We start from the raw sequence: 27,953 nt of genomic DNA on the forward strand, positions 1-27,953 counted from the left end.
TTGAGAGCTGCCTCCCATGGCTAATCTAAAAATCTATGTATTTTGAACAAGAGTAAAATATGAAATAGAACATTGAATTAAAATTCATATATAGGCTTATTGAAAATACTCTGTGCTTTCTATTGAAGGCTGCATTGACCAAGAGTCTGTGCTTATTTCAAACATCCATTTTCTGCAGCTGAAGTTTCTTTTGCTCAGCAAGTTATAGGATATTTAAGATGAACACAAGTTCAATGGACCATTGGGATCCTTTAGTAAATCACCCCTACTAGTATATGTTCTATGTACTCATATTTGCTTCTTCTTGTTTTATGCTTTCAAAAATATGGAAAGGTCAGAATCCAATGGTAATCGTAAAATAGAGGACCATATCAAAATGGGTTCTAGGTACATAGAATTCTTTAATTGACCTCCACTATTACTTTGTTTACTAAATGCAAAATAAAGTATGTGTATACAAGAAATATGCCAATTAATGCTGTCACTATTTTATCATTTATCATTTTTTTCCACACATTTAGTTTAGTTTAAGTGTTGTTCATTGGTCCTAACACACTTTAGTGAGAAACACAGCAATTTAATTCTGGATTTAAAAAAAAAAGTGTGATTAGTTGTTTTTACGTGACCACATTTTTTCTAAAAGACCTATGGGTGCTCAGTACAGTAATCAATGTATGTGTTTGGTTAACAGTTGTGACATATGAGGTGATTGTCTTCACTGGACACTTAGATCAAGCAGGAACAGATGCTGCCGTATACATCTGCGTCCATGGTACAAGAGGTGACTCCGGAAAAAGACGGTTGGTCAAATCAGACCTGTTGCTTCCATTCCAGCAGGGAGAGGTAACACACGTTTCAGATATTCTGAAATATTGCTAATCTCTACTAATCATTGCCTATCCTAGCCCATGCTTACTTGTATAGCAGAGATCTAGGGACTAAATTATGACTAATGTAGAAAAAGTCATTTTGACTGATGTTTTCTTTTCCATAGCAACCAATCAGACTTTAGCTGCTGCCATTGTATTTCACGTTAGAATACAAAAACTGATAGTATGGTTAATGAGCAATATCAGAACGTTGCAGTAGGTTTCATAAATATACTGCTATGTGTACTGCTAAAACAATAAATATGAAGTATGACGTGCAATGATATGTAATGGGGTTTATTTACTAAAGGCAAGTACATTTTGCACTACAAGTACACTTGGAAGTGCAGTTGCTGTAGATCCGAGGGGAACCTGCAAGGAAAATAAAAAACAGCATTTTTGCTTGTACATGATTGGATGATAAAATTAGCAGAGCTTCCCCTCATATCAGATCTTCCCCTCAGATCTATAGTGACTGCACTTCCAAGTGCACTTCCAAGTACACTTGCAGCACCCTTGTAGTCCAGAGTGGATTTGCCTTTAATAAATAAACCCCAATGTGCAAAAATAAAAATCTAAAAATATCACTGCTTAAACCATACACAGTGCAATCTACAATAACTGCAGAATAAAGAAAGGACCGGAACACAGCATGTAATGCATAGGTGGAGGGAGTACATGACTGTGGCAGCAGTGGAGTTAACACAGAGGGGGAGTGTATATTAGTTAACCGAGGGGGAGGCACTAGGAGGGTCTTTATAAGTTCATCCCGCCCTGGGGGGAGTAACAGTTTTCCTGAAGAAAGTTCCCTGAAGAGCAGCATGGCTGACCTGGAGCGCCTGATGGAGCAGATGAGAGTAGAAGCAATGGTGAGAGGGGCAGCCTGGCTCCAGGACACCTTAGAGGAAGCAGTGAGGGGAACAGAGCCTGCATCTAGCAGGGGGGTAACGAGCGAAACTAGGACTCGGCGGTCGCGGCCCCCAGAGAGGTTTTCCCCTGTACAGCGGCAGCCTGGGACTCACTCCGGTCCCTCAGCGGGCCCGCCGCCAAAGAGAGTGGCAAGCGAACGGGAGGGACGGGGGAGAACCGTAGGTGGACCGAATGGCGGTCAGCGGGATGCAGCGGGAGCGGCGCAGCGGCCTAGCACAGCCAGAGTGGAGAGAAGCGTTAGCCCCGCCCCCAGAGTGAGGGAGTCGGATGTGCGCAGCGGTGCACGAGGAGAGATCCCTGGGCCTTCTGGTTCCACGGCAGGGGGTCGCAGTAGAAGCGAGAGAGGACGGCCGGGTAGAGCAGCGATAGTACCTGACGGCAGGACTGTGGTTCCCAACACCGGTCCGGGCAAGGTACAGCAAAAAACGACAGGCAGATGGGATACGTGGAGGCGGGGGTGTATGGCCGCGGTTTCCACGGCAACCTTGGTGTCCAGGCCGGGTGGGCATTCATCGGCTGAGGAGGAAGAAGGAGAGTGCATTGGGGAGGATGAGCGGTCCGGGTCAGAGGAAGAGGTGCCCCCCCCCCCCCTCCAGGAGGACAACAGCGGTGGAGAACAGAAGTCCGGCTGATGAGGCTACGCCTGTGCAGCCTGGTGAGTCTAATGTCATGATTTCTGTTGCAGGTCTGCCGAGTAGTGGGGGGCTGGGGGTTGCAGGTGTGAGTGAAGCTGGCAGAGTGAATGACACAAACGGGGGGCCTCTGGCTTAGGGGGTTTTCTTGGCAGGCATAAAAGAGCTCTTACAGCGTTTTGAAGCGGCAAAAAAGGGTCGCACGGGCCCGGCGGCGGCATGGGTTCCGCCGGGGGTTGCAGGTGGAGCAGAAAAAAGTGGAGGGCCGGTGGTGCAGGCCGCAGTCGCATTGCCCAGCCCAGCGGTGACAGGGAGTGGGGCCGCGGAAGGGACGGAAAAATCAGCGGAGGCAGCTGGCAGGCAGGACATAACAAGGTTGGCTGACGCGGCGAAAGGCGAGGTCTATGTTTGCTATGAGGGACCGTTAGGGTCGCACTTAAAACAAGTAGTGCGTGAAAAACTGTGAAAAGGTGAGTATGGGGAAATTTTTTCACTGCCACCATTGGAAAAATTTAATCTTGATAGAGTTAAGCCGCATGGCTCTAAGAAGGAGGATGAGGAGAAGAGGAGATATCGTTTGATCCCTAGAACGTTTGCTAACTGGTTGCAAGCCTTTGCGATTATGGCAAGTGTGATAGGGGAAAAACAACCCGAGCATTGTTCGGCACTGTTTTGTTATCAAGATGCTATTTGGTGAGGCGTACAGAGTTTATGGGGGAACAGCATGGTTGAGGTATGACGAACAATTCCGACAACGGAGGGTGGTCAAGCCGGCTCTGCGTTGGGATCACAAGGACATCAGCCTCTGGATGAAATTGATGACGACGGTGAGGGCCCCCAATCAGTTTTTTCAGGGGGGGGGGGCGGTGGACCTTCGTCCCAGGGACATTCGGTCGGAAATAGAAAAGGGGTTTGTTGGCAATACAACACCGGGACATGCAGGTTGGAGTCGCATGTAAGGATAAACACGAGTGTTCAGGGCGGGGGGATCTCACCCCGGGTCCAGAGGTTCCAAGCAGGGAAAAGCACGTACAGGAGAGACTGCAAACAAAAGGGAGGACCCCAGTGAAGGTGGAAAGGATGCGACCGTTTCTAGGTAGGTATCCGGACAGGGCAGCAGCTCAATTGTTGGAGGTAGGTTTTTTCGGTTGGCTTTAAGATCCCATGCGAGTTGACGGTAATTCCACCGGTTCCACGCAATTTGCGGTCAGCAATGCAACATCCGGATGTGTTTTGGAGAAGCTAAGGAAGGAAGTTGCATTGGGGCGGATGAGTGGCCCATTTCCAGCGGCGCCGTTTGACGATCTGGTGGTCTCGCCGCTGGGGGTGGTACCAAAAAAAAAAAAAAAAAAAAAAAAAAAAAAAAAAAAAAAAGGAACCAGGTAAATTCAGGTAAATTTAGGCTAATTCATCACCTATCTTTCCCAAAAGGGGGGTCAGTGAACGATGCTATAGATCAGGGGGCGTGCTCCGTGACCTATACTTCATTCGACGCGGCAGTGGGATGGGTCCGTCGTTACGGTTAGGGGGCCCTGATGGCGAAAGCGGATGTGGAATCTGCTTTCAGAATACTGCCGGTGCACCAGGATAGTTTTAGGCTACTAGGTTGTCATTGGAACAATGAATTCTACGTGGACAATTGCTTACCCATGGGCTGCTCAATATCGTGCGCAATATTTGAACACTTTAGCTCCTTCGTGGAATGGGTTGTGCGGGATGTGTCGGGGGTGAATTCTGTTATTCAACACCCAGACGATTTTTCTTTGTATAGGTCCGGCGGCCTCCAGGATTTGTGTGGTGCTGTTAGCCACGCTGGAGCACATCGCAGATAGATTTGGCATTCCATTGGCTGCTGATAAGACGGAGGGACCGTGAACGGTCATCCAGTTTTTTGGGCATTGTCATAGATTCGGACGCAATGGAATGCAGGCTGCCGGACGATAAGCGGGAAGATCTGAAGAGAGAAATTGCAGGGCTTTTGGGTTTAAAGAAAGTGCAGTTAAGGACACTACAGTCAGTATTGGGCAAGCTGAATTTTGCACGCCGCATATTACCGATGGGGAGGGTGTTTAGTCGCAGGCTTGCGTCTAGCACGAGTGGAATAGAATCACCGTGACATTTCGTGCGATTAAGAGAAACGCACAGGGCAGATTTGAGAGTGTGGTATATGTTTTTGGAAGCTTTTAACGGTAGGGCACTGTGGATGTCTGGTCCAGTCAGCAACTTTGACCTGGAACTATTCACGGATGCCGCAGGTTCCACAGGTTTTGGGGCATTTTTTCAGGGACAATGGAGTGCAGGACCATGGCCCCAAGCATGGGTGGAGGCAGGATTCACGAAGAATCTGGTGCTGCTGGAGTTGTTTCCGGTAGTGCTGGCAGTGGAGCTGTGAGGAACATCATTCAGGGATCTGAAGGTGCGTTTCCATGGGGACAATTTGGGGGTGGTGCAAGTTATCAACGGGATTACGGCATCATCCACGCCAGTGATCAGGTTATTGCAACACTTAGTATTGCGCTGTCTGCAGTTGAATGTTTTCATTCATGCGGTACACTTACCAGGGGTGGAAAATGTGATAGCTGATGCGTTGTATCACTTTCAGTGGGACAGGTTTCGGGAGTTGGCGCCGGAGGCGGAGCAGCAAGGAGTACCTTGTCCCGAAGGGCTGTGGGGGATAGCATTGGCCTCATCGCGGGATGGATAAGGAAGTCGGTGAGTGGGTCTACATGGGCAGCGTACTCTAAAGACTGGTGCAAGTTTACCCAGTGAAGGGATCACAATTATGCCCGGTAGAAGCAGTTCGGGAATTTTTTTTTTTTTTTTAAAAGTTCGTTCAGAACGACCGGGCCCCCTTTTTTGGTACATTTAAGTGGTGAATTTTTATCTAGATTTCAATTTGCGGCAGTCTTTACAAAATGCATACGGGGTTTGGGCCTGGATGAGAATGATTTCTCGTCCTATTCGTTTAGGATAGGAGCAGCTACGGAAGCAGTCAGAAACGGTATGCAGGCACCGTTATGGGATCTCTGTTATGGGATCACTGTTATGGTATCTCTGTTATGGTATCTCTGTTATGGGATCACTGTTCTGGGATCTCTGTTATGGGATCACTGTTTTGGGATCTCTGTTATGGGATCACTGTTATGGGATCTCTGTTATGGGATCTATGTTATGGGATCTCTGTTATGGGATCTCTGTTATGGGATCACTGTTATGGGGATGTGGTAAAGAAGGTGGAATATAGGAGTTTTTTATTGTTCGGTTGTTTTTCTTTTCTTCTGTTTCAGATTCGTTGCTGAGGATGGTCTGGATCATGGGCCATTCTTACGTGTCCTGGGGGGCACGGAGAGGTGATGCACGTTTTTGAGGGTAGGCAATTGGGTTTCAGCAAACGGGAGGCATGTATCAAGTGGTTGGGGTTACCCGGCATGTTGTGGGGAAGGTTGGTTGCTGAGGTTCATCGGTATGCACAACGAGATAGGCCGCCGGACGTATTAGTTATTCATTTAGGCGGCAATGACTTGTGCATTAGGGCCATGGTAGACATTAAACGGGACATAAAGTAGGACGTTTGGCAGTTGAAGGAAGCTTTTCCTAAGATGGTGATTGTCTGGTCCGACATGGTGGCGCAGACATCATGGAGGATGGCTAGGTCGGTAGAAGGTGTGAACAGGGCACGGAGAAAAATAAACAGAGAAGTGAGCAAGTTTGTGATTAATAGTGGTGGTTTAACGGTGAGACACCTTGAACTTGAGTTTGAAACCTGGAGGTATTTAAGGTCTGATGGGGTTCACTTGAACGAAGTGGGTATAGACTTGTGGGCCTTAGGTTTACAAGATGGCATACAGCGAGCACTTCGGGTGTGGAGGGGCACACAAGAATAAGGTTTTATTCTCGTGTGCTGTGGCGGGCGTTGGTCTGGGCAAGAGAAAAAAGATGGCAAAAAGTAAGAGTTTTTTTGGGAGCCAGCGTTGATATGGCTCATGATGGTGGTTCCCGGTTAATGGAGGTTAACCGGGAAGTGATAATGGGGCTCTGCGGTCATTGGTAGTCTCTGAGCCAGCTTGTCGGCTTGAGGCCTATGTGACAAATTTGATGGGACCGCAGGGTAAGTTTTTGTTATTGGACACTGATGATTATGAAGATATTGCTCAGACCAACGCTTGAGAAATTAGACAGGTTGTTTAACAGATGTTGTTGTTTTGCTGTTTTATGTTGGATATGTTTTATATCCATAGTGTTGATATTCTAAGGTATATTTGTTTAAATAAAATAGGCTGCTACGGCCTTTTATACTCCAATACCGGTGTGGTCTGAATTATTGGGGTAAGGGTTTTTAGTGGTGGCAGAAGGGCATGTTAATTACATCTGTTATCCTACAGTCAAGAAAGGACCGGAACACAGCATGTAATGCATAGGTGGAGGGAGTACATGACTGTGGCAGCAGTGGAGTTAACACAGAGGGGGAGTGTATATTAGTTAACCGAGGGGGAGGCACTAGGAGGGTCTTTATAAGTTCATCCCGCCCTGGGGGGAGTAACAGTTTTCCTGAAGAAAGTTCCCGCCCACCCTCCCTTATATTGGTAAAGTATTGTTAGGATGTAGGGTATTGTATTGTTTCTTCTACAGGTGATGGTCGCAGATACGTCGTGGCAGGGGCGGGCGTTGGTCTGGGCAAGAGAAAAAAGATGGCAAAAAGTAAGAGTTTTTTTGGGAGCCAGCGTTGATATGGCTCATGATGGTGGTTCCCGGTTAATGGAGGTTAACCGGGAAGTGATAATGGGGCTCTGCGGTCATTGGTAGTCTCTGAGCCAGCTTGTCGGCTTGAGGCCTATGTGACAAATTTGATGGGACCGCAGGGTAAGTTTTTGTTATTGGACACTGATGATTATGAAGATATTGCTCAGACCAACGCTTGAGAAATTAGACAGGTTGTTTAACAGATGTTGTTGTTTTGCTGTTTTATGTTGGATATGTTTTATATCCATAGTGTTGATATTCTAAGGTATATTTGTTTAAATAAAATAGGCTGCTACGGCCTTTTATACTCCAATACCGGTGTGGTCTGAATTATTGGGGTAAGGGTTTTTAGTGGTGGCAGAAGGGCATGTTAATTACATCTGTTATCCTACAGTCAAGTGCCCATCAACAAATTTCAGTCTTTGAAAAAAGTTCTTCCAATCCCGTGGTGCTAGTGACCTTCCTTGCCAATGAGTGACTCGCTCCACTGTAGCTGATAGTGATCATATAACAGCTCATGCTCCCTCCAGTCTCCCAGAACTCACACCACACATGAAATAAAGGCATATATCAATCCAATCCTCCAGGTATATAACTCCCAGTCTCTGGGGCACTTTTACCTTCGTCCACAAGAGACCCCCTTAATGGAGTATCTCCACGGATATTACGATGCAGTTTCTTTAAATATTCATGTGGCCTTACTGCATAGTTCTCAGTAAAGCAGATACAGAGAAAAAACTCCCATAGTGTAGTATGATGAATAATATAATCAATTGATTCTGTCGAAGGGGCATGACAGAAAAAGGTCTACCGATCGGCTCCCGATCAGTGCTCTCAGGCGATGGGCGTTGACCGGAGTGTTCTGGTGGGGGGGGGGCTTCCTCCTTTCAGAACACAATTGAACCGTAGGGGGAGATCACTGTACTAATGTTGGATAGTTAATACAGCGGCTCCTCCTGAGCTGTCAACTTTTTTTTCTTTCAGCCCTGCTGGATCGAACGCAAAAAAAAACTACTAGTGTGCACTCCTGAATGCAGGGGCAGAGAGGGATCTGTGGGAGCTGCCAGAAGAGCTGTGCTATCACTTTTAACAAAGAAGCCAGGCTTCTGTATTTACATGTGACAGTAAATAGGGCCACTGATTGAGGTCTTTTCTCCCACATTCTGACTGAAAAAAAGCCCTATGTGTCCTAAACATTTGTTCCTGGGGGAAATTATTATATTGTATGGACAGGATACAAGCATAGTTTGGGTATGTTTAGTGGCTGTCTGCCTACAGTGGTTGCTTAACAGTCCTTAAATGGCCTCAGACTTCTGAGATTCTAAAGAGTATTTAGTGAGTAGCCACAGAATAAGCTTTATACACTATATTGAAAAAAGTATTGAGAAGCCTGCCTTTACACGTACATGAACTTTAATGGCATCCCATTCTTATGCCCCGTACACACGGTCGGACTTTGTTCGGACATTCCGACAACAAAATCCATGGATTTTTTCCAACGGATGTTGGCTCAAACTTGTCTTGCATACACGCGGTCACACAAAGTTGCCGGAAAATCTGATCGTTCTAAACGCGGTGACGTAAAACAAGTACGTCGGGACTATAAACGGGGCAGTGGCCAATAGCTTTCATCTCTTTATTTATTCTGAGCATGCGTGGCACTTTGTCCGTTGGATTTGTGTACACACGATCGGAATTTCCGACAACGGATTTTGTTGTCGGAAAATTTTATTTCCTGCTCTCAAACTTTGTGTGTCGGAAAATCCGATGGAAAATGTGTGATGGAGCCTACACACGTTCGGAATTTCCGACAACAAGGTCCTATCACATATTTTCCGTCGGAAAATCCGACCGTGTGTGCTGGGCATATGTCCGAAGGGTTCAATATTGAGTTAGCCCACCCTTTGCAGGCATAACAGTTCAACTCTTCTGGGAAGGCTGTCCACAAGGTTTAGGAGTGTGTCTATGGGAATGTTTGACCATTCTTCCAGAAGCGCATTTGTGAGGTCAGGCATTGATATTGGATGAGAAAGCCTGGCTCGCAGTGTCAGAAAGATGACTCTATCAGGTTAAGGTCAGGTCCTTGCTTTGTGCACTGGTGCGCAGTCATGTTAGAACAGTAAGAGGCCACCTAAAACTGTTCCCACATAGTTGGGAGCATGAAATTGTCCAAAATGTCTTGGTATGATGACGCCTTAAGAGTTCCCTTCACTGGAATTAAGAGACCAAGCTAAACCCCTGAAAAACAACCCCACACCATAATACCCCCTCCACCAAATGATTGGCCTTCTTGTCCAACATCAGTGCCTGACCTCACAAATACGCTTCTGGAAGAATGGTCAAGCATCACCATAGACACACTCCTAAACCTTGTGGACAGCCTTCCCAGAAGAGCTGAACCTGTTATAGCTGCAAAGGGTGGGCCAACGCAATATTTCACCCTACGGACTTATAGGGCGTACACACGGTCGGACTTTGTTCGGACATTCTGACAACAAAATCCTAGGATTTTTTCCGACGGATGTTGGCTCAATATTGTCTTGCATACACACGGTCACACAAAGTTGTCGGAAAATCCGATCGTTCTGAACGCGGTGACGTAAAACACGTACGTCGGGACTATAAACGGGGCAGTGGCCAATAGCTTTCATCTCTTTATTTATTCTGAGCATGCGTGGCACGTTGTCTGTCGGATTTGTGTACACACGATCGGAATTTCCGACAACGGATTTTGTTGTCGGAAAATTTTATCTCCTGCTCTCCAACTTTGTGTGTCGGAAAATCCGATGGAAAATGTCTGATGGAGCCCACACACGGTCGGAATTTCCAATAACACGCTCCGATCGGACATTTTCCATTGGAAAATCCGACCATGTGTACGGGGCATAAGACTAGACGTTGGGCCTAAAAGGTAGGTGTCCCAATACTTTTGACAATATAGTGTATCAATGGAGCCTGTGAGTATGTAACCTTTGATACTCAGAATGTATTTGTTTTTATTGTTTTACTGGCCCTAACCTGGCTTAGTATAAGGCAACAGTGTGTAAATAAGATTTTAAGTTTACTGATGATGGGGAAATGTATGTGACTCATCTCTATACAGGAAAAAGCTGCATATTTCACCTTTGCCTATAGACACATATGTACTGCGCCTAAGGCCTCATGTACACTGCTGCTGGTAAACGGACATTTAAGAGCAGTTGGGTATTTTTTTCAACTGCTCCTGAACTCTCCTCTGTGTTATCTTATCAGTACATGTACACAGGGTAATTTACAGTCGTTTGTAGGCAGTTGAGTTCAGAGGCTTTTTTTGGAACGCAAAAAAATGGGTTCAGAAGCTTAGAGGCATTTCATTGAAAAAAAAAAAAAAAAAATATATATATATATATATATATATATATATATATATATATATATATCGGTCATTCAAGTTAAATCGTTCAGGAGAGGTTGTAAAAACATCCCGTGTACATGAAGCCTTACAAGGCTCTGGGGTATTTTGTGTGAAAGTTTTAATATATATACAGTATCTCTCAAAAGTGAGTACACCCCTCACATTTTTGTAAATATTTTATTATATCTCTTCATGTGACAACACTGAAGAAATGACTTTGCTACAATGTAAAGTAATGAGTGTGGGGCTTGTCTAACAGTGTAAATTTGCTGTCCCCTCAAAATAACTCAACACACAGCCATTAATGTCTAAACCGCTGGCAACAAAAGTGAGTACACCACTAAGTGAAAATGTCCAAATTGGGCCCAATTAGCCATTTTCCCTCCCCGGTGTCATGTGACATGTTAGTGTTACAAGGTCTCAGGTGTGAATGGGGAGCAGGTCTGTTAAATTTGGTGTCATTGCTCTCACTCTCTCATACTGGTCACTGGAAGTTCAACATGGCACCTCATGGCAAAGAACTCTCTGAGGATCTGAAAAAAAGAATTGTTGCTCTACATGAAGACCCTGAAACTGAGCTGCAGTGGCCAAGACTTTACAGCAGTTTAACCACTTCAGCCCCGGACCATTTGGCTGCCCAAAGACCAGATCGTTTTTTGCTATTCGGCACTGCATTGCTTTAACTGACAATTGCGCGGTCGTGCGATGTGGCTCCCAAACAAAATTGACTTCCTTTTTTCCCCACAAATAGAGCTTTCTTTTGGTGGTATTTGATCACCTCTGCGGTTTTTATTTTTTGCGCTATAAACAAAAAAAGACGACAATTTTTAAAAAAAACGCAATATTTTTTACATTTTGCTATAATAAATATCCCCAAAAAATATATAAAAAACATTTTTTTTCTTCAGTTTAGTCCGATACGTATTCTTCTACATATTTTTGGTACAAAAATCACAATAAGTGTTTATTGATTGGTTTGCGCAAAAGTTATAGCGTCTACAAAATAGGGGATGGCATTTTTATTAATATTTTTTTTTTTTATTAGTAATGGCGGCGATCTGCGATTTTTATCATGACTGCGACATTATGGCGGACAGATCGGACACTTTTGGCGCTATTTTGGGACCATTCACATTTATACAGCAATCAGTGCGATTAAAAAATGCACTGATTACTCTGTAAATGTGACTGGCAGTGAAGGGGTTAACCACTAGGGGACGCTGTAGGGGTTAAGTGTGTCCTAGGGAGTGATTCTAACTGTGGGGGGGCTGGGCTACGTGTGACACGACACTGATCACCGCTCCCGATCACAGGGAACGGTGATCTGTGTCCTGTCACTAGGAGAAATGGGGAAATGCTTGTTTACATCAGCATTTCCCCATTCTTCCTATCCGTGAAATGATCACGGGTATCCCCGCGGACATCGAGTCCGCGGGACCCGTGATCACACTCACGGAGCTCGCGGTGGGCGCGCACCCACAATGCCGCGAGCTCCGTGAGTGTGATCGCAGAACTCGCGGCGGGCGTGCACCCACAATGCCGCGTCTTAAAGGGCAAAGTACAGGTACCTTCTGCCGACGTATATTGGGGTGAGCTGGTCGGCAAGGGGTTACCAGGACAGGTTCCACTCAAAACAGGCCTCACCATGGTCAACCAAAGAAGTTGAGTGAACGTGCTCAACGTCATATCCAGAAGTTGTCTTTGAGAAATGGACATATGAGTGCTGCCAGCATTGCTGCAGAGGTTGAAGGGGTGGGGGTCAGCCTGTCAGTGCTCAAACCATACGCTGCGCACTGCATCACATTGGTCTGAATGGCTGTTGTCCGAGAAGGAGGCCTCTTATAAAGATGTTGCACAAGAAAGCCTGCAAACAGTTTGCTGAAGACAAGTAGACTAAGGACATGGATTACTGGAACCATGTCCTAAGGTCTGATGAGACCAATATAAATTTATTTGGTTCAGATGGTGTCAAGCGTGTGTGGCGGCAACCAGGTGAGGAATACAAAGACAAGTGTGTCTTGTCTACAGTCAACCATGGTGGTGGGAATGTCATGGTCTGGGGCTGCATGAGTGCTGCCAGCACTAGGTAGCTACAGTTCATTGAGGGAACCATGAATGCCAACATGTACTGTGACATACTGAAGCCGAGCATGATCTCCTCCCTTCGGAGACTGGGTGGCAGAGCAGTATTCCAACATAACAACCCCAAACACACCTCCAAGACGACCACTGCCTTGCTAAAGAAGCTGAGGGTAAAGGTGATGGACTGGCCAAGCATGTCTCCAGACCTAAACCCTATTAAGCATCTGTGGGGCATCCTCAAATGGAAGGTGGAGGAGTGCAAGGTCTCTAACATCCTCCAGCTCCATGAGGAGTGGAAGAGGACTCCAATGGCAACCTGTGAAGCTCTGATGAACTCCATGCCCAAGAGGGTTAAGGCAGTGCTGGAAAATAATGGTGGCCACACAAAATATTGACACTTTGGGCCCAATTTGGACATTTTCACTTAGGGGTGTACTCTCTTTTGTTGCCAGCGGTTTAGACATTAATGGCTGTGTGTTGAGTTATTTTGCGGGGACAGCAAATTTACACTGTTATACAAGCTGTACACTCACTGCTTTACATTGTAACAAAGTGTCATTTCTTCAGCGTTGTCACAAGAAAAGAGAGAATAAAATATCTACAAAAATGTGAAGGGTGTACTTACTTTTGTGAGATACTATCTATCTATCTATCTATCTATCTATCTATCTATCTATCTATCTATCTATCTATCTATCTATCTATGTATATATATATATATATATATATATATATACAAAGATGCATCTCAAAAAATTAGAATATCATCAAAAAGTTAATTTATTTCAGTCATTCAATTCAAAAGCTGCTGGCTGGAGCTCTACTTTAAGGCCTCATACACACGGACGTTTTAACAGTGGCTTTGTTATTTACGTTTTAACACTCCATGTTATTCAATGGGCTCATACACACCATAGTGTTTTTGAGCTGTAACAGGCATAGTCATTTTTAAGCTCCAAATAAAACCAAGGATCAGAGCATTCTGAGGCTCCAGCGCTAAAGCTGTTTTGACACCGACGCCGAAAAAAGCTCAAAAATGCGCATTAGTGATATACCGACTGTTTTTAGCGTCAGCATTTTTAAGCTGTAAAAATGTTTATGTGGGTAATTTGGGAGTGGAAAATAGCAGAGGGATGTTTACTAGCTTTGCAGCCCGTTTTTTAAAATGTCCGTTTGTATGAGTTTAGTCAAGATAAAAAAAAAAAATAGCACAAGGGACATTACTTACTAATAATCCAATATGTCCATCGCAGCGCTGGCTCCTGCATTCATTGAAATCTTCCTCCTTCGAGGTGTAACGTGTTATGAAACTTATTCTTATAGTAAATGCAGCTGTGTGTAGCCATGTAAGGCACATTACCGTGCATCCCCATACAACAATTGTCAGGCACATATTTCAGGCTATCTTCCTCTATCAATATTTTGCAAGAAAGGAGATCTTTGAAGATTTGATTATGAGTGTCATTGTTGAGTAAATATAAACAAAATACTCTCCTAATAAGGCAGGGAGCCTGTTTCTAATGTGTAATAAGGCAGGGAGCCTGTTTCTAATGTGTAATAAGGCAGGGAGCCTGTTTCTGATGTGTAATAAGGCAGAGAGCCTGTTTCTAATGTGTAATAAGGCAGAGAGCCTGTTTCTGATGTGTAATAAGGCAGAGAGCCTGTTTTTAATGTGTAATAAGGCAGAGAGCCTGTTTCTAATGTGTAATAAGGCAGAGAGCCTGTTTCTGATGTGTAATAAGGCAGAGGGACTGTCTACAGTTGCAAAATTCTTCAAATCCAATGTAGTATATGTCTGGAGAGCATTCAATAAAGCTACAGTTTAAAAGAGAAGATGTGACTCTTGATGTTTCCTTTCTCCTGAGCACACATAGGAAAATCAATTTTCTCATACTGTAGAAAGACATAGAAGTATAATGCAGACAGGAAGAGCTGGCACAGGTAAATGAGCAATAGATGTATTATGATTCCTCACATTTGACTCTGCTCTCATCCCTTAGGTTGATGTGTTTGAAATTAAAGCTGTGTCACTTGGGAAACTACAGAGAGTGAGCCTAGGCTGTGAGGCCAGTCGCAAGTCACAGTACTGGTATTGTGAGAAAGTAATCATCAGGGAACAGGGCAATGTCTCAGAATATATCTTCAATTGTGAAAGGTAACATTATTCATGCCATCACAATTCTTCTCCACGCAATTTTAAAAGCTGTATATCTGTATTTCCTCGATGATACTTATATGTTTGATGTCAGTTTTATGGAATCTAAGCCCACTACTAATTCACAACCTGTGTGTCACACTGAGGTTTCTGGGTAATATCTGTACTTTCTTTTCCTACGATTTTACCGCCTGTCACATGGGCATTCATCCTTTCAGTGCATTTATTTCTAAAGTTCAGAGTTAAACTAAAAATTTAAATTTCAATTCCAACTGAGAATCACAGTGTCATACCTAATACTGAGTAAGGCTATGGATGCAAATCAGCAATGATGTATCTGTACATAATGTATAAAGAATGTAATAGTCATTTCCTTTTTTATTAAATAAGTAGTTATTAAATAGGTTAGTTTGTCGTGTACTGAGGAAGCTTTAAAAATTACATATTGAATAGTTTTCATTTATCTTATATTTAAATATTTAATTAACTTACAAAGTACATAAACACAAAAAATAAAAAATAAAATCAATACTTGGCGTTTCTATGTTTTATCCAATAGGCACAGCATCTATTCCCTAGCTACACTAGTAAACAATTTTTTAAGGAACTCAGCAGATAGGTTGCCCAAACCATCTAGAAGAAGTAACTGCAGTTACTCTGTGGATTTAGGATCTCTTAGTTGCTTCTGTCTCATTATGTGATACCAGGCAGACTCAGGGGGGTTGATTTACTAAAGGCAAATAGACTGTGCACTTTGCAAAGTGCAGTTGTGCTCTGCATAAGCAGTTGCTCCAGAGCTTAGTAAATGAGCAGAAGCTCTGATGACTTCCCTTATCCAATAACGTGCAAGCAAAAATGCATTTTTTTTTAATTTTCTTTGCACATGATTGGGTACTCTTTGCAAAGTGAAGCGTTACCTCATTTACCAAGCTCTGGAGCAGCTGCACTTGCAGAGTGCACAGTCTTTTTGCCTTTAGTAAATCAATCCAATGATGTTGAGTAAAGCATAAGAACACAAAAGGTATGGTGAATGGTGAAGCAGTCCAAAAGGCTTTTGAGGACCAACACACTTTCCCTTCATTAGGTCTACAGTATAAATATAAAAAAAGATGCATATACATGAACATAAGACCAATTGTAATAAATAAACTTAGAAAACTCAGTGCTAGAAATGTGTTTTTTAAACTTCTCTTTATTGAAGTATAAAGATAATTAGATAACAAAACAGGGCATATTGGGCATTCCCAGGCCTAAGAAATACAATAGGCAATAGTAATAAAGAAAAATACTGTAGATACAATAAACAATTACCAGTGCTATAATAAGTAGCAGAAAAACTTCTCACTCATAGGGGTTCATAACAAAGGAGAAGTGGGCTAGGGGAATATTACAATCTTACAGATGTCCCTTCAAGACATAAGAGAACCAGGAGGGACATGTGGCTCATCAAGATCGAAATCCAGAGGCAGACATGCCAGAACCCAAGTAAGGATGAGCAGGGCAGCAGAGTGTCACTCACTAAAAGCAGCAAACAAAATACATTTATGTCCCAGGAAAAGAGTCTGTAGTGTCAACAGAGTTAACCCAGAGGTCCCACACAAGAAAGATACGTTGCTTTCTATAGGGGGGGGGGTCACCGAATTGACCAAAGGTTAACTAAAGTCTATAGATGGTGCCACAATTTCATGGTGATTTCCAGTTCAAAATTATAGCCTTTCTTGCATAGAAAAAAAAAAAGACCCAGTGGGGTTCTGGTTGCTCTCGTGTAGGTCAGAGAATCCACAAAGCCCAATAGGCACACTTTAGGCTGTAAACGAACAGTGCTAGAAATGTTTAAATGCAAAAAACATAATTCATAAAAACGTAAAAAGTTTTTTCAACTAGTACAAATAATCATATACATAAAATAATAGACATAAGCCCAATAAAATAACCAATGGTGTCCATATGCAATGTCAGTTCCACTCATTTCCTTCAAGTCCAGTCTGGGGTAGTGCCAAGTCACTCCCATCCCCTACCCCCAAAAAATACATAACCTCACACTCTTTAAAATATCAAATTAGCCCAATACTTTTGGGTTTATTTATTAAAGGCAAATAGACTGTGCACTGCTGTCTTATATCATCTACTCATGTGCAAACAAAAAAAATGTTTCCCTTGCATGTGATTGGGTATTCTTTGTAAAGTGAAGCTTTACCTTATTTACTAAACTCTGGAGCAACTGCACTTGCAGGGTGCAAATTAACTTGCAAAATGTACAGTCTATTTGCCTTTAGTAAATCAACCCCTATGTCAGCCATCTACCTAATTTAACAAGGTTTATTGCAATACGAACTTTTGAGAAAAAATATCGGGGGTTGATTTACTAAAAGCAAATTGTATATTTAATTTGCAAGGGAAGTTGCACTTTGTAAGGGAATCTTCCCCAGAGCTTAGTCAATGTGGCACAATTTCACTTTGCAAATAATTCCCATTCAAGGAAAATAAAAAACAGCATTTTTGCTTGGATATGATTGGATGATGGAAGTCAGCAGAGCTTCATCTCATTCACAAAGTTTTGGAGTAAAATTCTATGCAATATGCAACGTCTTTTTTCAAAATAAACATTTTATCTTCCTTAGTAAATCAACCCCAATATTTTCTATTAAAATATGTATAGCTCCCTTTCCTATTTAAAACCCTATATAGGTTTTATCCCTATCCCACCTATCTAAGTTTCACCTTTTCCATTCATCTGTTTAGAACCTGTAGCCACACCTGCACACTGCAGCACAGGTTCCCAGTGGAAAAATTAATGTATACTCTGCAAGGCATGGTGGAGGGTTTGTTGGCAGGGGGCAGGTTCATGCTGCATGTAAGTAAGGTCTGTGTGGAGGTATTCTTCAATAGAAGGGGGGGGGGGATAAGCATGTGGGGCTTTTAATATAAAAGTGAATGTGTACTTTAAGAGTCACAGCATTGTGAAGGTCATAAGTCAACATTCTCAATCTGAGTCATTTTAATTTATCACTATTTTGTGCCTGATAGGTGGCTTCCATTTATGTCCCAGGGCATTCTGCATTCGGATATTGAGCTTATGGTGCAAGGTAATCTAATAATATCCATACATGAAAGAAAGATCTGCTTACTGTACTCCAATTAAAATTGTGCTGTAGTAGACAAATTATGAATACAGCAAATGTAGTTTATTTGTAATGTAACAGAAAGTATTGTAAAAAAAACAGACAAAAAACAAAGAACCTCTTTGTGCTCCAAAAAAATACAATGAAAAATGGTAATAGGTCCAAAATGTAAATCTTGCAGCCAAAACTTCCACTGCCTGAGGAAAATCTGCAGTAAATATAAAATTCGGAAGATAAAACAGAAGAATTATAGACACAAAAAGAAAATACGGTCTAATAAAGACAATCTTTCATTCGCCAATACAAAACATTTTTTAATCCATTTGGCTAGGAGCAGTGCTTTTTTAAATACTTAAAGTGGAACATTAAAAAGTCCAAATCCTTTAAAGTGGGAGTAAATGCCCATCTCTGACTTTTACCTATAGGTAAGCCTATAATAAACATTGGCCTAGATGTTCATAATACAGCTCCTCCTCCTGTCATTAGATTGTGAAGAGCATAGGCAAAAAGGCACAGACTCGATTGGAGCAGCTCTGTGCCTTGTGATTGCAGTGTGGCCAATCACAGCAATCAAAAAAGTAAACAGAGGTACTGTTTACATTGGAAAACCCACCCTCATCTCCCAATGGAAGAAGGGGAAGGAGAAGGCTTTAATGAATTAAAAGGGGAAAGGGTTTTAAAGGACCACTGACCACAAACATTGTGGGATTGTTTTGAATGGAGGGGTTAAAGTGGCAATGGCCACCAATAATGGGGAGGCATGGTGGGTGGTTTAAAATGCCACTGAACACCAATATTTTTGGGGGTTTATCTTGCCACTGACCTCCAATGATGGGGGATGGGGGTTTTAAAATGCCACTGAACACCAATGATTGTTTTGGGGGTGGCAGTGAATGTTATTCTTATTCTCCAAAAATATTTCTTACACGTCCACTACTCAATGGCCCTGTAATCTATTTTTCATGAAAAATATCATGTTAACATAATTTGTGAGCTCCTGAACTTCTACTTTCCCCCCCTTACTTCGGTTTGTTTGGAACATTAGTTGTGTTCATGAGTGATGCTACACACTATAAATCCCATAGTCCATAGTTCATAGTCCCTAGTCCATCTCAGGAACAAGTAAGAGAGGTTGACTACATTCCTACATATGGTGGGACCATGAAGAGTGTATGTGGCCACCCTCTAACAGGAAGTCAGATCACAGCCGCAAAAAAAGGAATTAAAAAATTCGTAAGAGGGTGAAAGTAATAGAAGGTACTTTTTTGAATTAAGAATACATACTTGAATAAAATAACTTTTTTTAAACAGTTTAGTGTCACATTAAGTATTTTGGGTTTTTCCATGGCACCTAAATACCAGCATACAGTATTTCATGATTTGCAAAAAATTATGACAAAAAATAAGATCACCTTGGGGGTGTTCACTTTCCAAAAAGGGATAATTTTATGCCCTGACATTTTTATTTGATATGTTTTCTAACAGACAGAGCAAGGGAAACACGTTTCTTACTTTATATAGTAAAAAATAAAACAAAAAAATGTGGTTGTTAAATACCACCAAAAGAAAGCTCTCTCATCTCAAAAAATGTTAAAAAAGATCATTTGGGCTCAGTGTTGCATGACGGAGTAGCTGTCAGCCAAACTATCACACCACTGAAAACTGAACAATGGCCTGTACAGGAATGGGGTGTAACATCTTGGTATTGGGGTGGTTAAGGACAAAAATTCAGGCACAAAAAAAAAACAACATTACATTTGCTCTCTCTGAAGTGAGATAAGTTAAATTTTCCCAGAGTTTAAAAAGTGGTAACTGACCATATATCACCATCTAAGCTGTACAATCTAACATATTCTTGAAATTATTATTAATTATTAGTTGGATATTTATTTTATAAGATGCAGTGTAATATTGTTACAAGTTGTCACCTAGGTTGGACCACATAGTTATGCCAATTAGACAAACTGTCTTTTAGAAAGATTGGTTCCATATTCAGCTGGTTAGGTGAAATTGATCCAATCATATACATAAACATATATACATACCCCAGTTAGAGATAATACATTCAAGCAGTTTAACCACTTGCTTGCTACCCAGGCCAATTCTGACACTTCGCTCCTACGTGTAAACATCATCTTTTTTTGCTAGAAAATAACTCATAACCCCCAAACATTATATAAGTTTTTTTTAGCAGAGAGCATAGGGAATAAAACAGTGGTCATTTTTATCTCGCACAGTATTTGCGCAGTAATTTCTCAAATGTGTTTTTTAAAAAAAAAAAAAACGAAAGTTTCATGCATTAAAAAAAAAAAAAACAGTAAAGTTAGCCCAATTTTTTGCATAATGTGAAAGATGATGTTGCACCGAGTAAATAGATACCTAACATGTCACGCCTTGAAATTGCGCACACTCGTGTAATGGCGCCAAACTTTGGTACTTAAAAAAACCCATAGGGGACACTTTAAAAATGTACATTTTTTTATGGGTTACCTGTTTAGAGTTACAGACTGGGTCTAGTGCTAGAATTATTGCTCTCGCTCTAACGTTCGCGGCGATACCTCACATGTGTGGTTTGAACATCATTTACATATGTGGGCGTGACTTACATATGCATTCACTTCTGTGCGCGAGCACGCAGGGATGGGGCGCTTTACATTTATTGATTTTGTTATTGTTTATTTTACTTTTATTTTTCTATTTTGACACTTTTTTTTTACTTTTTTTTTTGATCACTTTAATTCCTATTACAAGGAATGTAAACATCCCTTGTAATAGGAATAGTGCGTGACAGGTCCTCTTTACAGCGAGATCTGGGGTCAATAAGTCCCCAGATCTCGCCTCTAGGCTGGGAAGCCTGAAAAAAAAAAACGATCCTGGCTTCCCAGCCGAGGCGGCGGCATTTTTTCAAATGCAGAGGCCGGGCTTGACGTCATAACATTGCGACCGGCCTCCGAACAATCATAGAGATGTCGGAGGGCCATCTGGCCCGCTGGATTCTCTAAGGCAGTGGTCCCCAACCTTTTTGGCACCGGGGGGGTCACGATTTTTCGCTCGCAATGGCTGGCGTTAGCGCTTCAATCATCCTGGCACCATGCTTGATATGGTGTCAGGGTGATTGAAGCGCATTATTTCTATTATTAAATTGTAGTAATAAATGAAATAGTTCAACTCACCATAATGTAGAATCAGTGGGAGCCCTGAGTGCGTCTCCTGCCAGTGTCGCCTGCTACCAGAAGTGGATAGTCATTTGCCACGCTGCCTGCCACCAGATGCGGAATGTTACATGCCACATCACCTGCCACGCTTACTGCCACAAGATGTGGATTGTCACTTGCCATGTTGCCTGTCAGCAGATGTGGAGTGAGTGGAGCACCCCTTATGGTCTGTCAGGCAAACAGCTGAGGGAGTGAACTACAAGTCCCAGCACACCCCACCTGTACTCCCACACACAGCTCACCTGTCACTGATGAAGTCATATCTCTGTGGGATCGCCCCTCTGGATGTCTCCCTCCTCATGCTGCAGCCAATCTCACCTGGCAGAGGGAGGCTGTCACTCTCTGGCTCCACCCTCCTGCCTTTCCTGGTTAGCTGTCCGGGGGAGCAGGCAATCTGCACCGCTGAACAGAATCTGATTTCACACAGCGAGCGAGGAGCAGCATGAAAGCCGTGATATGGGGCGGCAGTATGAGATGATGTCATCTCTCTGCTCCCGCCACACCTCCGACAGTGACACAGAGCACTGGCTTTGAGGGCGGAAGGGCGGTGATGCGGGGGGCGGAGAGAGATATTATCTCTGCTTTTCCGCCCACTCGCTTCTTCCATCCACCCAGCGCTCTTAAGCTGGCAGCCCAGCATGTCTCTTACTGGCGGCCCGCACTCGCGGCCCGGCTGCAGAAGTGACACGGGGGCCAGGGGTTGACGACCCCTGCTCTAAGGTGAACTTCCGGCATGGATTCCTTCTCCAGCTCGTCGATCGCACGGGCCAGCCGGGAGCAGTACTGGAGGGTGGCGGGAGTTGTGAATGTCCCCTCCCGCTGTCTGTAAGAACGATCAAGGGGCTGAATAGCGTTTATGATTGTTCTTACAGTGCAGGGAATCGCCGGCTCTAAAAGAAAATATCTGAATGATACATGAAGCTGCAGGCATCATTAAGATATCCCCACTCAAAGTCGACGATGTCATATGACGTAGTTGGGCGGGAAGTGGTTAAATACATTTTTAATGGTTTGAAAAGAAAAAAAATTCATATTTCATGTTGTTTATTTTTTTTAGAAATGGAAATGCTCTCCAAGGTAAAGCCACCTACAGAAAATGATGGTAAGGTTGTTTATTTACTAACTGATCAGGTGCACCTTTTGTTGTAATTTTGAAGTAGTCTGTAATGTGTAGCATCCTATCAACTGCATGTATCTTTTTTCAGAATTTTTTTTTTCTGTATTAAAAAGTGTTTTACACCAGTACATCATTTAATGTTTTACATTATTATTATTATTATTATTATACAGGATTTATATAGTGCCAACAGTTTGCGCAGCACTTTACAACATCGGGGAAGACAGTACAAATACAATACAATACAGGAGGGATCAGAGGGCCCTGCTTGTTAGAGCTTATAATCTAGAAGGGAGGGTAAAGTGGAACAAAGGGTAGTAGCTGTGGGGGATGATCAGATGGACAAAATGAAAATACATTTGTTAGGTGTGGGTAGGATAGGCTTCTCTGAGGAGGAGGATTTTTAAAGGCCCTGACGAAGCGGGCTTTCCCGCGAAATGCGTAGGCCATATCCTTGACATCTTACACCAGGACCTGCACATCCTGAATCAAAGAAACTGTACTTTTTCTCAGACTGTAATATGTTTTAAAGTCCCCATCCACGGATGGCAAATAAAGCTTTTCTATATTCTTTTAAAATTGTGTTATAAATATTATTTACACTCCACTGAGGCACATTCAAAGTCCCACTTCACTCTTCTTCGAATTTGAATTTTGTATTTTTTTAGGGTCGGTGCCCCCGTGGAGTTACAATTGTTCCACTTCTATTCCCACCCTTACATAACACTTTGTATATTATTTTATATACAGTGGGGCAAAAAAAGTATTTAGTCAGCCACCAATTGTGCAAGTTCTCCCACTTAAAAAGATGAGAGAGGTCTGTAATTGTCATCATAGGTATACCTCAATTATGAGAGACAAAATGTGGAAACAAATCCAGACAATCACATTGTTTGATTTTTGAAAGAATTTATTTGGAAATTATGGTGGAAAATAAGTATTTGGTCACCTACAAACAAGCAAGATTTCTGGCTCTCACAGACCTGTATCTTCTTATTTAAGAGGCTTCTTTGTCCTCCACTCATTACCTGTATTAATGGCACCTGTTTGAACTTGTTATCAGTATAAAAGACACTGTCCACAACCTCAAACAGTCACACTCCAAACTCCACTATGGTGAAGACCAAAGAGCTGTCGAAGGACACCAGAAACAAAATTGTAGACCTGCACCAGGCTGGGAAGACTGAATCTGCAATAGGGAAGCAACTTGGTGTGAAGAAATCAACTGTGGGAGCAATAATTAGAAAATGGAAGACATACCAGACTACTGATAATCTCCCTCGATCTGGGGCTCCACGCAAGATCTCACCCCGTTGGGTCAAAATTATCAGAACAACGGTGAGCAAAAATCCCAGAACCACACGGGGAGACCTAGTGAATGACCTGCAGAGAGCTGGGACCAACGTAACAAAGGCTACCATCAGTAACACACTACGCCGCCAGGGACTCAGATCCTGCAGTGCCAGACATGTCCCCCTGCTTAAGCCAGTACATGTCTGGGCCCGTCTGAGGTTTGCTAGAGAGCATTTGAATCATCCAGAAGAGGATTGGGAGAATGTCATATGGTCAGATGAGACCAAAGTAGAACTGTTTGGTAGAAAAACAACTTGTCGTGTTTGTAGGAGAGAGAATGCTGAGTTGCAACCAAAGAACACCATTCCTACTATGAAGCATGGGGGTGGCAACATCATGCTTAGAGGCTGTTTCTCTGCAAAGGGAACAGGACGACTGATCCGTGTACATGAAAGAATGAATGGGGCCATGTATTGTGAGATTTTGAGTGCAAACCTCCACCCATCAGCAAGGGCATTGAAGATGAAATGTGGCTGGGTCTTTCAGCATGACAATGATCCCAAACACACCACCCAGGCAATGAAGGAGTGGCTTCGTAAGAAGCATTTCAAGGTCCTGGAGTGGCCTAGCCAGTCTCCAGATCTCAACCCCATAGAAAACCTTTAACCGCTTCCCTACCCGGCCATAGACAAATGACGTCCACAGATGGGATCTCCCATCCTGGGTGGACGTCATATGACAGCCTCAGGTTCCCGGCCAGCTAGGGGGCGCGCGCCTAGGGGGCGCGCGCCGCGTTGCTTGGGACCCGGTGCGTGTGCACGGCGGCCGCGATGTCCGCCGGGCACCCACGATTGCCCGTTAACCTAGCCAGACCGTGGATCTCTGTGTGTAAACACAGAGATCCACGTCCTGTCAGCTCAGAGGAGAGCGATCTGTGTTCCCAGAACGGAGGAACACTGATCGGTCTCCTCCCCTTGTGCCTCCCCTCCCCCTATAGTTAGAAGCATTCCCTAGGAAACACATTTAACCCCTCCCCGCCCCCTAGTGGTTAACCCCTTCACTGCCTGTCACATTTACACAGTAATCAATGCAATTTTATAGCATTGATCGCTGTATAAATGTGAATGGTCCCAAAAATGTGTCAAAGTGTCCGATGTGTCGCAGTCACGAAAAAAATTGCGATCACCGCTATTACTAGTAAAAAAAAAAAAAAAATTTTTTTTAAAAATGCCATAAATCTATCCTGTATTTTATAGACGCTATAACTTTTGCGCAAACCAATCAATATACGCTTATTGCAATTTTTTTTACCAAAAATATGTAGAAGAATACGTATCGGCCGAAACTGAGGAAAAAATATTGTGTTTTTTTCAAAATTGTCGCTCTTCTTTTGTTTATAGCGCAAAAAATAAAAACTGCAGAGGTGATCAAATAGCACCAAAAGAAAGCTCTATTTGTGGGGGAAAAAAGGTCGTCAATTTTGTTTAGGTACAACGTCGCACGACCGCGCAATTGTCGTTTAAAGTGCGACAGCGCTGAAAACTAAAAATTGGTCTGGGAAGGAAGGGGGTGAAAATGCCCAATATTGAACCGGTTAAAGGGAGTTGAAAGTCCGTGTTGCCCAGCGCCAGCCCCAAAACATCACTGCTCTAGAGGAGATCTGCATGGAGGAATGGGCCAACATACCAGCAACAGTGTGTGACAACCTTGTGAAGACTTACAGAAAACGTCTGACCTCTGTCATTGCCAACAAAGGATATATAACAAAGTATTGAGATGAACTTTTGATATTAACCAAATACTTATTTTCCACCATAATTTGCAAATAAATTCTTACAAAAATCAGACAATGTAATTGTCTGTATTTGTTTCCACATTTTGTCTCTCATAGTTGAGGTATACCTATGATAACAATTACAGGCCTCTCTCATCTTTTTAAGTGGGAAAACTTGCACAATTGGTGGCTGACTAAATACTTTTTTGCCCCACTGTATACTTTGATTCTGTACTTGCCAAATATGCTGCAGAAATCTCCCTCCATTGAGTCTGATCCTCTGCAGCTCTCATTGGCCCTCTTATGACTCATCCCCCTCCCTTCCTGGCAAACTCTCACGAGAGAGAGAGAGAGAGAGAGCTGTGCATGATGTCATAAGCCTAGGCTTTTTATCAGGCAAGAAACAGGAACTGGGCTGTATAAGGTATTTACTGGCAGAAAAAAAAAGTTTTACTACCAAAAGTTAAAACAACAAGGGCAGAAGATTTAATATATGGAAAGATGAAAAAATGACTGAAGTTCCGCTTTAACAACCATCAAGATGGGACTGAGTTGTTTTTAATGAGAAAGGCCAACCATACTCTCCCATTTTTTAAACACTATTATTATTATACAGGATTGATATTGTGCCAACCGTTTGCACTATACAATATAAAGGGAAACAATACAGCAACAATACAATTCAATACAAGAGGGTTAAAAGGGCCCTGCTCCTGGAAGCTTACAATCTAAATGACTATAGCCTATAATTATAGTGAAATGAATAATGAAATATATAGTGGGGACGGAAAGTATTCAGACCCCCTTAAATTTTTCACTCTTTGTTATATTGCAGCCATTTGCTAAAATCATTTAAGTTCATTTTTTCCTCATTAATGTACACACAGCACCCCATATTGCAGAAAAACACAGAATTTTTGACATTTTTATTAAAAAAGAAAAACTGAAATATCACATGGTCCTAAGTATTCAGACCCTTTGCTCAGTATTTAGTAGAAGCACCCTTTTGATCTAATACAGCCATGAATCTTTTTGGGAAAGATGCAACAAGTTTTTCACACCTGGATTTGGGGATCCTCTGCCATTCCTCCTTGCAGATCTTCTCCAGTTCTGTCAGGTTGGATGGTAAACGTTGGTGGACAGCCATTTTTAGGTCTCTCCAGAGATGCTCAATTTGGTTTAAGTCAGGGTTCTGGCTGGGCCATCCAAGAACAGTCACAGAGTTGTTGTGAAGCCATTCCTTTGTTATTTTAGCTGTGTGCTTAGGGTCATTGTCTTGTTGGAAGGTAAACCTTCGGCCCAGTCTGAGGTCCTGAGCACTCTGGAGAAGGTTTTCATCCAGGATATCCCTGTACTTGGCTGCATTCATCTTTCCCTCGATTGCAACCAGTCATCCTGTCCCTGCAGCTGAAAAACACCCCCACAGCATGATGCTGCAACCACCATGCTTCACTGTTGGGACTGTATTGGACAGGTGATGAGCAGTGCCTGGTTTTCTCCACACATACCGCTTAGAATTAAGGCCAAAAAGTTCTATCTTGGTCTCTTCAGACCAGAGAATCTTATTTCTCACCATCTTGGAGTCCTTCAGGTGTTTTTTAGCAAACTCCATGTGGGCTTTCATGTGTCTTGCACTGAGGAGAGGCTTCCGTCGGGCCACTCTGCCATAAAGCCCCGACTGGTGGAGGGCTCCAGTGATGGTTGACTTTCTACAACTTTCTCCCGTCTCCCGACTGCATCTCTGGAGCTCAGCCACAGTGATCTTTGGGTTCTTCTTTACTGCTCTCACCAAGGCTCTTCTCCCCCGATAGCTCAGTATGGCCGGACGGCCAGCTCTAGGAAGGGTTCTGGTCGTCCCAAACGTCTTCCATTTAAGGATTATGGAGGCCACTGTGCTCTTAGGAACCTTAAGTGCAGCAGAAATTTTTTTGTAACCTTGGCCAGATCTGTGCCTTGCCACAATTCTGTCTCTGAGCTCTTCAGGCAGTTCCTTTGACCTCATGATTCTCATTTGCTCTGACATGCACTGTGTGCTGTAAGGACTTATATAGACAGGTGTGTGGCTTTCCTAATCAAGTCCAATCAGTATAATCAAACACAGCTGGACTCAAATAAAGGTGTAGAACCATCTCAAAGATGATCAGAAGAAATGGACAGCACCTGAGTTAAATATATGAGTGTCACAGCAAAGGGTCTGAATACTTAGGACCATGTGATATTTCAGTTTTTCTTTTTTAATAAATCTGCAAAAATGTCAACAATTCTTTGTTTTTCTGTCAATATGGGGTACATTAATGAGGAAAAAAAATGAACTTAAATGATTTTAGCAAATGGCTGCAATATAACAAAGAGTGAAAAATGTAAGTGGGTCTGAATACTTTCCGTCCCCACTGTATATGTATGACTGCTGTGGGCGTAGAAAACTGTACACATGGTTGTTGTTGGAGAGAATATTGTAAATGTATTGGGAGAGGACTGTATACAGTACATGGTTTCTATGGAGGGAGATAACTGAATATACATATACAGTACATGTGTGTATACAGTATAAATACATTTTATTTATTACAGGTACTTTTATAGCTACATACCGTATATATTTTACATTCCCTGACCTCAAGCAGCTTACA

At 42.8% G+C, this 27,953-nt stretch overlaps 1 protein-coding gene across 4 annotated transcripts in view; it reads left to right on the plus strand.

The window, feature by feature from the left end:
• RP1 (RP1 axonemal microtubule associated) overlaps positions 1 to 27,953 on the plus strand; it is a 580,110-nt gene that overhangs the window by 271,868 nt on the left and 280,289 nt on the right. For all 4 annotated transcript variants that reach the window (XM_073631609.1, XM_073631611.1, XM_073631610.1 and 1 more), the window contains exons 21-24: positions 692 to 843; positions 14,648 to 14,802; positions 17,830 to 17,888; positions 22,197 to 22,241. In XM_073631609.1, the coding sequence (XP_073487710.1) occupies positions 692 to 843; positions 14,648 to 14,802; positions 17,830 to 17,888; positions 22,197 to 22,241 (411 nt within the window). The remainder of the gene's footprint in view (positions 1 to 691; positions 844 to 14,647; positions 14,803 to 17,829; positions 17,889 to 22,196; positions 22,242 to 27,953) is intronic.

This window comes from Aquarana catesbeiana, linkage group LG05 (assembly GCF_042186555.1).
Source record: "Aquarana catesbeiana isolate 2022-GZ linkage group LG05, ASM4218655v1, whole genome shotgun sequence".
NCBI classification, from domain to species: domain Eukaryota; kingdom Metazoa; phylum Chordata; class Amphibia; order Anura; family Ranidae; genus Aquarana; species Aquarana catesbeiana.